Source organism: Crocuta crocuta, unplaced genomic scaffold, assembly GCF_008692635.1.
Source record: "Crocuta crocuta isolate KB4526 unplaced genomic scaffold, BGI_CrCroc_1.0 scaffold144, whole genome shotgun sequence".
In the NCBI taxonomy this organism is placed as follows: Eukaryota; Metazoa; Chordata; class Mammalia; order Carnivora; family Hyaenidae; genus Crocuta; species Crocuta crocuta.
The window spans coordinates 34,409-47,266 of NW_027529669.1; the positions used below are offsets into that span (position 1 = coordinate 34,409).

Below are 12,858 nucleotides of genomic sequence, written 5' to 3' on the forward strand. Positions count from 1 at the left end.
CCACTTTGGGCTCCTCATACCTCTGATTTAACAGACTAAGTAGGGAGTCACTGTACTAGTTGGGGTGATTGATTTGGACTGCCAAGGGGAAACTGGGCTTTTACCATATAATGGAGGTAAGAAAAGTATGTCTGGAATAGAAGATAGCCCTTAAGACATGTCTTAGTACTCCCATGTCCTGTGATTAAAACCTATGAAAAACTATAACAACCCAACTTTAGGTAAAACTTCTAATGGCACAGACGCTTCAAGAATGAAAGTTTTGGGGCTATGACCATCTGACCAATTGCGGAAATGGTGACTGTAATTATTTTGAGTATTTATTCCTTAGTTTAAAAATACATGTATTTATTTTTGCGTGTGTTTTCTTCCCTCTCTTATCCCTCTCATATTTTAACATAAAACATATTAATAATAGCTAACTTTACATTATTGAAGTTACAGGATTATCAAGGAGAAGAATGACCATCACCCAAAGACTCTGCATCCTCTTCTGGGGAAAGGGTTAGCACATTTTCAGTTGTATACAGGATAATTGTATAATGTTAGGTGAAAGTATGACTTATTTTATTTGGAGATTAAGTATAGATTTTTTTTAAATGTTTACTCATTTCTCTTGGGTGGCTAGGCAAAGAGAGAGGGGGAGAGAGAAAATCCCAAGCAGTCTCCTGTCAGCGCAGAGCTCCACGTGGGGCTTGATCTCGTAAACAGTGAGATCATGACCTGAGCTGAAATCAAGGGTTGGGCACTTAACCAGCTGAGCCACCCAGGTGGCCCTGGAGACTAGCTATAGTTTAAGGAGAGTTGGTGCTGAGTTGACCAGATGTGGAGTGAGGTTATCATTTTCATGTGTTAACTTAGCTAGGCTCTAGAACCTAGATATTCAACCAAATACTAATCTAGGTATTAATGTGAAATTATTTTGTAGAGGCAATTAATATCTACAGTCAGTTAACTTTATGTAAAGGAGATTATCCTGGATAATCTGGGTGGACCAGCTTCCAATCAGCTAAAAGACCTGAGGTTTCCCTAAGAATTCTACTGAGCTTCAGTGTTACCTCCTACTTGCCTGAGCTTCCAGTCCGACCTTCCTTACAGCCTGCACTATATTTCAGACTGGCCTATGTGTCCCCCTATGAGTAAGTAAGCCAATTCTTAGTAAGAAACTAGGTAGACTAGATAGAGGATAGATAGATAGATAGATAGATAGATAGATAGATAGATAGATAGATAGATAGATAGATAGATAGAACAAATAGATACCCTTNTCCCCAAGAGTCAGAGTTGCTTTTGACCCAAAAGGGATCACCCAACATATTCATCAGGCATGATCCCCAAAACTCCCAGGTAAATCCTAGGTGTTCAAAAGATTATCCTGATGAAGGAGTCCATTGGGCAAGTCAGGACAACACATCCAGAAGAGTGTTCTGTCTTTCAGGACATGTCTCTGGGTATCTTAGTCCTTTCATGCTTATTAAATTACATGCAACACATTGGAATATTGTACAGCCACTAAAAAATACACTTTTTATCAACTGTCTCTAAAAGGAAACACAAAAATCTCATACCATTAAATTGTTTCTAAGGAGGGAAACCTAGTCAATGCTTGGGGACAGAAGTGGAGGGAGAATTTTCACTTTTTTTACCTTTGGAATATTGAATCATGTGAATGTATCTAAATTAGGGGTTGGCAGGGGCACCTGGGTGGCTCAGTCCTTAAGCTTCTGACTTTGGCTCAGGTCATAATCTCATGGTTTGTGAGTATGGGCCCTGCATCGGGCTCTGTGCTGACAGTGCGGAGCCTGCTTGACAGAGAGCCTGCTTCTCTCTCTGTGCCCCTCATCTGCTCATGGTGTCGCTCTCTCGCAATAAATAAATAAACATTAAAAAACATAAATTAGGGTTGGGCAAACTATGGTCTACAGGTCAAATCTGGCCCACTGCCTGTTCAGTTTTATTGGAACACATCTATGTCTATTCAAACAGCCACTTCCACAGCCCACAGTCACATCCATGCTACAACGGCAGAGTTCAGCAGTTGTGGCAACTATGTACTAGAGGTCATATGGCCCGCAAAGCCTAGCCTAAAATATTTACTATCTGACACAGAAAGAAATGCCAATTTCAATACAGGTTTTTAAAAAATAGAAAAGTAAACTGACATTAAAAAAATAAAAGATGCCCCAAGGGGCATCAATTGGTTAAGTGTCCAACTTTGGCTCAGGTCATGCATGGTCTTGCAGTTCATGGGTTCGAGTCCCATGCCGGACTGTCTGCTGTCAGCACAGAGCCTGTTTTGGATCCTCTGTCCCCCTCTCTCTGCCCTCTCCTGTTCACGCTCTCTCAATAAATAAAACATTTAAAATAAATAGTGCCCCAAGAGAATTAAAAAACATATCCATGAATGTTCATATCAGAACTGGCCTGGGAGTCAACATCCCAATTGTCCCAAACATCCATGTGATGTTGGGTTAGCTTCTTTCCTTGTCTGGTCCTTAATTTCCTTCTCTATAATACACGAACATTTGGACATGGAGGGGGAAGGCTGGTGCAACAAGGTGTGAGGGAACAATTGAAGGATCTGACTTCCCAGAATCCTTTATTCTTTCCCCAAGCTGTATTGTCACAGACCCTAATAATCAGTGTACTCCTCTTCCTCATCACTTTCCACTTTCAAAGCACTTTCACATATCTGTCATCTGCCCCTCATAACCATCCTTTAGGGTAAATAGGTATTATCTCCATTTTCAGATGAAGAAATTGAGACTCAGAGTGGACTTGCTCAAGTTCACACAAGGGATTAAGTGTTAGAGCTGGGACACAACCCCAGATCCTCTGATTCTAGAACTGGGTTTTACCCACACTAATCACACTGTTTTTGCATGTTCAGCCTCTCTGGAAACTCAAGAGAACAAGCTCTAACAGCCTCACCACAAGCACTGTACTTTGTTTAGACAAAGCAATGGAGGAGAGGCACAGGGACCTGGAGTTTCGATCTTTCCTTATGAACCTGTCTATACTGGCACAGCAGCTGTCTATGCATAGGACTATGCCTATTACATCACAAAGATATACCTACAGGTACACTTGACCTCTTCAACAGGTGATATGGGTCATTCCTTGTTAACAAGGATGGTAGGAAAGCTGTACCTTTAGTTCAGGGGAGGCCTAAGAGGTCAGAACTCTGGGATTGTTTTTTCTCCTAGTCCAGAAAAATTACTAAGTGAGACCTCAAGGAGGGAGGGGCAGCTCCTCAATCTTTAGTATATGCTAGGAGTGAGAAGAGAGAGGCAGGAAACGATCTCTCCTCTCTGCCCTTGCTGAAGCAGAGCCCAGGGAAAGGAATATCAGTGCAACCAGGGACTTGCTCCTAAGCTCAGAGCTGGGCCTAAACCTCAAGGAGTATCAGTGAGACCACTGCTGTCAAACCCAGTTCAGGCCTTATGAGTCCCAGTGCTTGGACTCTAGTAATGCTACCAGCTACATGGGCTCTGGCAAGTCACTCACCCTCTCTGATTCAGTCTGCTTATCCAAAAATGTGGCTAACGATTGCTGGCCTAGCTCAGAGGGGTGCTCGGGGGTTTCAGGGATGTAAACAAACTGAAATGCTTTAAAATGAACTTTATAAGGGGCGCCTGGATGGCTCAGTTAAGTGTCCGACTTTGGCTCAGGTCATGATATCACAATTTGGGAGTTCGAGCCCCGTATCAGGCTCTGTGCTGACAGCTCGGAGCCTGGATCCTGCTTCGGATTCGGTGTCTCCTCTCTCTGCCTCTCCCCCAAGTTGTGCTCTGTCTCCCTCAAAAATAAACAAATGTAAAAAAAAATTTTTTTAATGTACTTTATGAACACATGCTTTCATTTTTCCACAGCTGGCACACAAGAAGGGCCGACGCTTGAGCACACTTGGGGAATGACACACTCACTCCTCTCCAGGCAGCAGGAAGACGCACAGGTTGGGCAGCAAGAGGGCATGAAGCCAGGCAGAAGTCTCTTCAGGAAAGGCCGGGCTGCCCTAGGGCAGAGGAGCTGCCCCATCCTCGCTTACATTCTTCTTTATTCGCATGAACCACCAACATTTATCAAGTGTTTACTCCAGGACAAGTGCTGTTTTGTGTCCTTGAAGGCAGCGAAAAGAGAAAATGGCTCTGCTGTCAGTTTATATTCTAGTTGTAAGAGACCAAGTAAACAGCAAGCATGTCAAGCATTGGCAGGTTCTGTGCAGAAATAAACTGAGTAATAAGGTTAGCAGTGAAGGGGGGGGAGATGCAATTTCATATAGGCTGTCAGAAGGTCCTTCTCATAGGTAACAGGATGTCTGAGTAAAGTCATGAAAGTTAAGGGATAGTTAAGGGGACAGCCACATCTCAGGCCTAGGCCGGTGGACACTAGAGTTCTAGAGACAGACACACATATCCATGGCAAAAGACAAACTCCTGACCATGTTGGTTTGGTTTCCCCCCCTCTCCACTCTTCTATTTCCTGTTCTCTTCCCTGAGAGGGGGCTGACCCTCTACAGATTGCATCCCTGGCTCAGCTTTGCCATCTACCTTTCACTTAGGTCCAGCCAAAGGCCCAAGATTGAACAGGATAAAAGAGGTAGGAGATGAACAATCCCACTCTTTGGCCCCAGTTGACAGTGGCTGCATTCCTCTACGCCACAAGGTCCATCTGCCTTCCACAGCCCCTTCTGTAACCCATCCTCTCATCCTGCCCCTCCTGTGCCCCACAGGGCTCATGCTCTCCAAAAAGTGTCACAGGATTAGCCTTCAGATGCACAATGTACCTACCTGTGCAGGGATGTGCTGTCCACAGATGCCAGGCAGACTGCCTCTCCCACCAGGGCAGGCAGGCCCTAGACACACTTATCACAGACAAAATGTGGACCACAGCCTCACTCTCATCCCTCAGTGCTCCAGCTCTGTCAAATTATTCATCACACCAAAGGCCGGAACAGAATTTGGGGTTTGAGAGCCCCTTTAGAACCTCACTGCCCCAGAGACAGAGCCCCTCTACAAGATCCTGCCCACCAACTTCCTGCTTGAAGGAATTCAATCTACCTACCTCTAACAATTAATAGGTCATTACCCATTTCCTTGAGTGTACATTTATCACCATTGGAAAAAGCTTTTCAATGTGTAGACCTACTTTGATCAGAAGGTGTATGCCTTGGAAACACAGAACTCGTGTTGTTCTGTGTGACAGCATCCTAGGTGCACATACACAAAAACTCAGTGCATGTTTTTGAGTAAGTGGCAATGGAAAGAGTACGAAGCATTTCTGTTCCCTGACACTTCCACGAGGATTGTTAAGAATTGCTTGGCATCGGGGTGGGCAGATCCTCTCAGAAGTACTGCTGATTTCTTCAGGTGTGTGGGGGCAGGAGACCTCATGTGGGACAACCAGGACAACCTAGGAGTCGGGGCATCACGCACGTTCCACCAAAAGTGTTCCCACCTTTCTAAAGATCCCCTACTTTTCCATTTCTAAGTGGCTAGAGCAGGACTTAGCTAACAGATGGTGTCTAGGTCTCAGGGAAGCATAGAATGAGGAGTAGGATGGCCATGAGCTTCGGCCAAAGGTTCTAAGAAGCTAAGCTCCTCTCAGGTCTAAGACAGCAGCTGGAAATTGCCATCTGGGGCTGGGGCTGGAAACTGGGAAGGCAACATCTACTACACCAAAGACTCAAAAAGTGGCTCACCTGGCCATCTCCACCAAGATACCTAGAAAGCCCTGTGGGGAGGTACTGCTGGTTAGTCCCCCACAGCCCCCCACACCCCATTAAGGGGCCACAGACTAGATCCTACAACTGAAGACCTGATTTGGGCCAATCAGTCTCTCTGCCTGGTCTTAACTCTTCAGCCCCAATTCTACTCCACCCTAGATACCCTCTATCCCCACCCATGTGTGGCATCACTGCCACCAGGGCAACCCTTTTACCCCGCGCCCCCCCCCCCAAAACCCAAACAGCTCAGAGCTCAGAAGTGCATCAATCGACCTTTAATGTCCAAAAGAGGCATGGATGCAGAGCATAGGAGATGTGGTGGGGTCTCAGCCCCTGCTCCAGAAATGAGGGAGAGATGAACACAAACCAGACATTTCCAACTGGCCACACAAGTCTGGGAAGGCAGGGGGAAACACAGATCTGGACAATCATAAAAAAATAAAACTTAAAACCAACCACTCAATCTTGTGGCCACCGAAGGGTTTGATATAGGGAACTCGACTTACCATCCCCATACCCACCCTCCCCTGTCAGCGTCAAAAAGAAAACTCGGCACACACGAAAGGCTTAGGGAGGGGGCATTCTTGTGCCTCCCAACCAGCCCCAAGGATGGACTTGGGAAAAAAAAAAGAATGAGCTGGATCCCAACCACCCGCCCCCCACCCAGTGTCAACCCTACACATGAGAGTTTTAAATGCGATTTAGAAGAATCAGCAGCTCAGTCAGCAATGACTCCCCCCACCCCCACCCCCGACCATCCCTGTTTGATCAACAGACAAGATTTCCCCCCACTCTCCTTGGAATCTCCTCCCACTAGTGGCCCTGCTCCATCTCCTAATACCTGGCTTCACCAGTGCCAAGACTAATCTCCTCCAAAGTTCCTCCCAAAGGTACTCACTCCCCTTTATCACTTCCATCCCTACCTCCCAAAAGAGGCTGCAACCATCCACAGAGTCACTTTCCCTCTCCATGGAGAGCCAGTTCCATGGCAGACGGCATTATGGCCATCTCCTCATGGACTATCCTCCCAAAGCCTTCTGGGGAACAGATAGCCACAGGGCAAGCAGTGTCTGGGCCAGATGGCCTGGGGAGTTGACAACTGTCTTCACCCCCAGATTTTTAACATAAAGGCCCAATTAGAACTAACTGTGCAGCCTACCTACCCATATACCCTAGAGATTCCACACTGTCCTGCCCCTCCCTCCCCTCTACCCCCAAACCAAGACACACACACACACATACATACATATACACAGAGGAGAATCAAGGGATACATTGATTTGGTTTGATTGCTAAGACTTAACTAAGGAACTACAGTCACCAGAAATTCCCTTGCCAGCCAACTAACAGGGGCTGCTCTAAGAGAACTCCAGAGGAATGAAAAAACCGAGGGCTAAGCAGGGAGCAGACAGAAGGAGAGAAGAATGAATAGAAAAAAAACCAAGCTAATCCTACCTCCAACATCCTCCTAGCAGGAGCTCCAGCAGGAAGAATAAAAGAAGGTAATCCACAATAACACAGCCCTTACTTAGAAACTCTTCTGACAAAGACAGCAAGACAAGTCTGCTCCCCACTCCCACACACCACAGACAAACACGTCTCAGGGCCCCTTAAGAATCCACCCCCCACCCCACCCTTTGCCCCAAGCCGTGAAATCACAGTTCAGTGGAATATTCTCCCTGGTACTAGATCAATCCCCCTACCTCCTTCCTATCCCTCTCTCCTTGCCAATCCTAATGCTGCTCCCCTGCAGCCCCCCCGGCCCTCCCAAAGCAGCATCTGCTGCCTGGAGGAGGCTGCTGTAGTTTTACTTCCACCTCCAGAAACCAGTTTCCTTCCCCAGCCCTCCTAAGCCTACAGGCTTTGTGGAGGGCTTTTTATTTTACATAGGGAGAGAAAGAGAAGAGGGAGGGGTGGGAGAGATTTCCTAGTGCAATACAACCAAAGAAAAAAATTTAAAGTCTTGAAAAATAAACATAAAGCAGCCTTCTTCCCCAGGCAACTAAACAGAAAGAAGTTTGGTTTTGTTTACTGCGACATACACATGAAATCGAGTATACAGTCCATGCAGTAGCACAGCCATTGGAGAGGACATCCTGATGCTGGCCCCAGTGCAAAACAGTCCCAGCAACGCCGCCTGCTTGCCATCGCTGCCGCCGCCACTGACACCTTCACTGTGGCCACCTAGCCTGACTTGAAGAGGAGGATTGCAACTTGACCCAAGTAAAAATAGATGAAGTGCTTTGTCTCGTGTGTAACATAGCTGCCAAAATTTCGGCCCACGATACAATGCCAGGTAGGGTTATATTTCTTGTCAAATTCCTAAAAGAAGAATAAAAGGGAGAGAAGAAAGGTGATTAGGACAGCTGGAAGATGAGAAATCAGAATAGGAATCTGATTAATTTAATTATCATCCCCCACCCACCCTCTAGCCCATGGCCTCAGCTCCCCAAACCTCAGAAGCTCAGGTTAAAGCTGGCTAGGACACTCCTTCCTTCATTAATAATGGAACACCGCAAAGGCTCTGTTCTTTTTCTCTAGTACTTTACACTGGAGATCATCTCCCCTCCTCATCGCCACCCTACTCCATAGTCCACCTGGTGATTCTTTAGCAAAGGAGACAGAGAAGCCAGAGGCAAAAAGACCACTCCAGTGTCACACAGCATGTGGAAAACAGAGGAGAGGCAAGCCTCCCTGACTGGACACCCACTGGCCTCCCACATTATTAAGCCAGCATTTCCAAATGCCAAGGAGACACTACAACCAAAGTCAGGAGTACCAGGAAGCAGTTCTTTGTAAGTCAACATTAAAGGCACTCTTCTGTGCCAGGCACTGTGTGGGTGGGAAGAAGCAGAACAAGGACATCGGCCATGAGATCGAGGCAATTTCCTCACTTCTCTCAAGGGCACAAGTTCAGCACCAAAGCAACCTAGGAAATCCTTGTGACCTCATCAGACAGGCAATTCCTGGTCACTCCACAGATGCAGCAGGAAACAGACAGCTGAGCAGATACACCTGCCACGCAGCAGCCCTCCACCACGGGCCTAGCAAAGCTGCCAACCCTGGGACCGTCCCCAAGGTGCTCGCCATACTTGTTTGGCCTCCTCATAGCCCCTATACCACAGGACTCTCTGAGAGGTATTAGAGAACAGTAGAAAGGGCCTGGGTCACCAAATCTAGCCTTAATGCTGACCCTTAATCTATGTAAGACAGGAGGGCCATAGTCATTTCCCTGGTTCTCATTTTCCCCATCAGCAAAACAAGGAAGCTTGAGACCCATATAATCTACAGATTCTCCTGACTCTCAGAGTCTATAATTCCGGATTCTCTCCTTGTACAGGACCATCACTCGGCAAGGAGCCAGCAAAGCAACAGCCTTGCTGGGTCTGCACCCTTTGCCTCCTTACACAGAAAGTCTCTCAGGACTCCAGTTTCCTCTTCACCTGCATAGGGAAGCAAAATTCTGGAAAACTTAAGGATACCCTGCCACTCTATGAACCAGAACACCACTATACTTAGGCATCCTTTTTGGGATACAAGAGCTGAAAATATTGAAGACTGGGATTATACCACCAATGAACATAGATTCTGAGCAAAATCAGAGACCCTGGGTACCACTTCTCGCTTCTAGCTCAACTGCTTCCTCACTGTGTTAATCATATCCATTCACCCATTCACTCAGGAATTTTTCAGGGACTAAACCTATTTCCCCAATATTGTTCATCCAATATCATATATTCAAATTATATATTCAAACCCACCCTTTTCTTAAGAAGGCGGGGAGAAAGATGATGTATTACCTGTGTCCTTTTTGAAAGAAAAAGAAACCTCCTACATGATAGGGATTATTATAGGGATATCCCACTTTAAATGATGCAGTTCCCTGAAAATTTGTATATGATCTTATATTATCTGTTCAAATATCCCTGATCTACATTCTGAATAGTTCTGAATTAAGCCGGTTATATTTGATCCAAGTTTCTCTCCCCAATGTCTTACAATAATTATCTATAAATTATCTATTATCACATAACTATCAATAAGCACACGCACACGCGCACACACACACAAACACACAAGCACACTTCGGCAGAGCTCCTATTAAGAACTCCTAAGGTGAATGCTTTGGCAAGAATCATTCCCTAATTTGTCTGCTTTGCAAGCTCCTGGGTTTTGTTTACATGGGCTCTGCCTGCTTTCCTAAGTCCCCAGCTCAGCTGCCCATCCCCGTCCCTGGCTAAGAGGCACAGCTCTCTAGGCGCACCTTCTTGATATAGGCAGCAATGTCCTTCTCTATGTTGTACTTCTCCATAGCCTGCGTGGCGCAGTCAACGGCATCCTGTTGCATGTCCTCAGACATGTCTGCGTTCTTGATCACTGCCTTCCGGTCAGACATCGTGACACTGCAGAAGAAGCAGAGAGGTGAAGCTGACAGCCCCATGAGCTAAGCAAGGAGCATTAGCAGCTGAGTGTGGAGCCTCAGTGGGAGAGTTAAGTACAGAGGGTGAGGGCAACAGAAAACACAGACATGAGGCATTTAATAGGAGAGGGAGGTCTTAAGCTTTAAGCAAAGACATGGTCCCCAAGCCTGGGAAATACAAGGTAGATAGTTTAAAAAAGACATAATAAGCTGTCAGTTTTTATCATTTGTAAATTGAGGCTTTTCTAATTTTAAATTTATCTGTATCTGATATTTTCAATAGCATCAATTGCCAAGATATTACAATGTATCTATCACCTACTAGCTGTGCCCTTGGGCAAGTTAAATTTAATCTCTGGGCTTTCACACTATCATCTTAAAATGGAGACCTCAGGGTTATCAAGAGTGAACTAGGTGGCATTAACACCTGAACACAGTAAGTCCTTAATTTAATGACCATTATTGCATCACTGGTATCAAAGTGGAGAGAAGATGGGACTAGGAATCAGTAGACCTGACTTCTGGTCCTGACTATGAATGAAGTCTTGTAGTCTAAGGACAAGTCACTTCGCCTTACTGTCTTCCTTACTTCCATTTTAGCAATGAGGATAGCTCTCCATCAGGGGTTGTTAGAAGATCAATTAAGGTTAATATGAGAACACCTGCAAACAAGGATGGTCTACATTGGGGTCTGTTGACCAGATTCAGCCCACCATCTGTTTCTGTAAATACAGTTTTGCAGAACAGGCTACAATGGCAAAATGGAGTAGTTAGTTGCAAGAGAACTGCATGGCCTGTAAAGCCTAAAATATTTGCTATCTGGCCTTTCACAGAAAAAGGTTGTCAATGCCCAGTGATGACAGAGATAACAAACGGCGAGGGATTATTAACAGTCTTTTTTCATATCCCTGCTATCTAAGCCATGGCATTCATCCTACAGCAACCAGAGTTCTGGAAAAGACCTTGCAAGGTCCGTTCCTAGAATGATGGGAATCCCAAGAAGACTAGTCAGGACCCACCTGGCAGTCTATAGCATGTGAGGTGCTTTGCAAGAACATGATGAGCTTCAAAATCCAGTCTTGTCCTTGACCACCATCCCATCACACTGATCACCCTCTCCCCCAAAGAGGAATTTTGTCATCCAACCCAGTGGACAAAAGATGTCGTCATTCCGCCCTGATATTAAGGCTACACGGGGGACCTGCCTGCTCAGAGAGAGAGACCTCGGGTATCATTCCAGGCCACCTTAATCTCTTGGGAGTCCAGACTAGCCTGTGAGCCAGGTGAATTGAAAGGGAAGGCAGAACTCATTACTCCTTCAGCTTGCACCAAATGCAAAGAAAGCATATATGCCAGCTGCCAGCCACACAGCCCTTGACTGCACCCAAGGCCACCTTTGTCTTGTACTTTCAAACTAAGCAGGGCTGGATCCACTTCAGAGACTGGCAGAGCAAAGGGTTAGTGGACCAGCATCCTCTGCCCCACACCCCTGAAAGAAACAGAGCCTCAAGGAGTCTGTGCGCACCACCTGGTGCTGAGGAAAGGTCAGGAGAACCCTGTTCAAGGCTGACGAGCTACATGACCTTGGGCAAAGCAACATCTTCATTTTTACAACGAATGGTTGAAATGCGATAAATGGGGCAACTTCAATGAGTTTGAGCAGATATACAACAGCAGCAGAGGAAGAATGTTCGGATACTATAAGGCTCTATATATTTGAAGAAAACTATTGTCACCTGGTAGCCTATGCCAGGTTACCACTCAGAAGGGGGCACTGTTTACAAACGCTAGGGTGGGGGTGGGGCCTGGTTAGAGACTGCGAAGTTAAAGCATGAAATTGGCACCGGTTTTCCCAGCAAGCTCACCTGCTCCACAGTCTCATCACCAAAGTCCAAAGAAACAACTTTGTCACAGTAATTAAAAGCCACCTCACTCTCTAGTAGGAGAGAGCCTGCAGTTACATAACGTTGGGTCTTGTGACTACAATGCTATGATTCTTCACCCCTGGCCCCCCAGGCGTCTGAGGTGTGAGGCCTAGCCCCAACCTGCCCTGTCCAAGGTGCCAATGAGAAAAGGATAGGGGTGCCAGGCCTACCCCCTCCCTCCTGGGGGAAAAAGCAAGGGACCTGGGCCTTTAGAATGACCAAAGAGCCCCAGGCCAGCTGCCTCAGTCAAGAGCCAGGGGATCCTTTGAAAAGCGAAGAGGGCACTCCAGGGCAGCTCCCGATCGTCTATCCCCGGTTCTGCGACAGAAAAGGCTAAGCCTCCGAAAGACACGGACCATCCCTCCCCTCCCCAGCCCCCAACACACAAAAACGCTTGTATTTCCTCCCCTGGGATCTCCAAGGGGCTTATCCCTCCACCGAGCCATCCTCCAGGGAGCGACGGTCCCCAAAGGCCAGTACCTGGGGAATGAGAAAGCATCCTCCCCCCACCTCCGCCCCGGCCGGTCAGTCGCCCTCCCCCGCCCGGCCTGGAGCAGCGCCGGAGTGACTGGGCGTCCTCGCTGCAGGAAGGACGCCCCAGAGGGTGGCGGCGGCGGCAGGAGGCGCTGNGGGGAGGGGAGCCGCACCTCCGCGGCCCGAGGCGTCCAGCCGCGCCCAGGGGGTCGCCAGGACACAGGGTGGCGCAGCCCCGGGAAGGAGGGGCGCCGGGGGCGTCACGCAGAGGCCAGTCCTGCTCCGGGCCTTGGGGCTGGGCCAGGCGCGTGGGC

The 12,858-nt window shown here is 47.2% G+C and overlaps 1 protein-coding gene across 1 annotated transcript in view; it reads right to left on the bottom strand.

Annotated features, from left to right (window-relative positions):
- Positions 1–5,985: 5,985 nt before the first annotated feature.
- DYNLL2 (dynein light chain LC8-type 2) overlaps positions 5,986–12,858 on the bottom strand; it is a 17,444-nt gene continuing 10,571 nt past the window's right edge. The window contains exons 3-4 of the mRNA XM_077762845.1: positions 9,990–10,128; positions 5,986–8,047 (exon numbers count right to left, since the gene is read on the bottom strand). Of these exons, the coding sequence (XP_077618971.1) occupies positions 7,910–8,047; positions 9,990–10,121 (270 nt within the window). The 5' untranslated portion in view covers positions 10,122–10,128 and the 3' untranslated portion in view covers positions 5,986–7,909. The remainder of the gene's footprint in view (positions 8,048–9,989; positions 10,129–12,858) is intronic.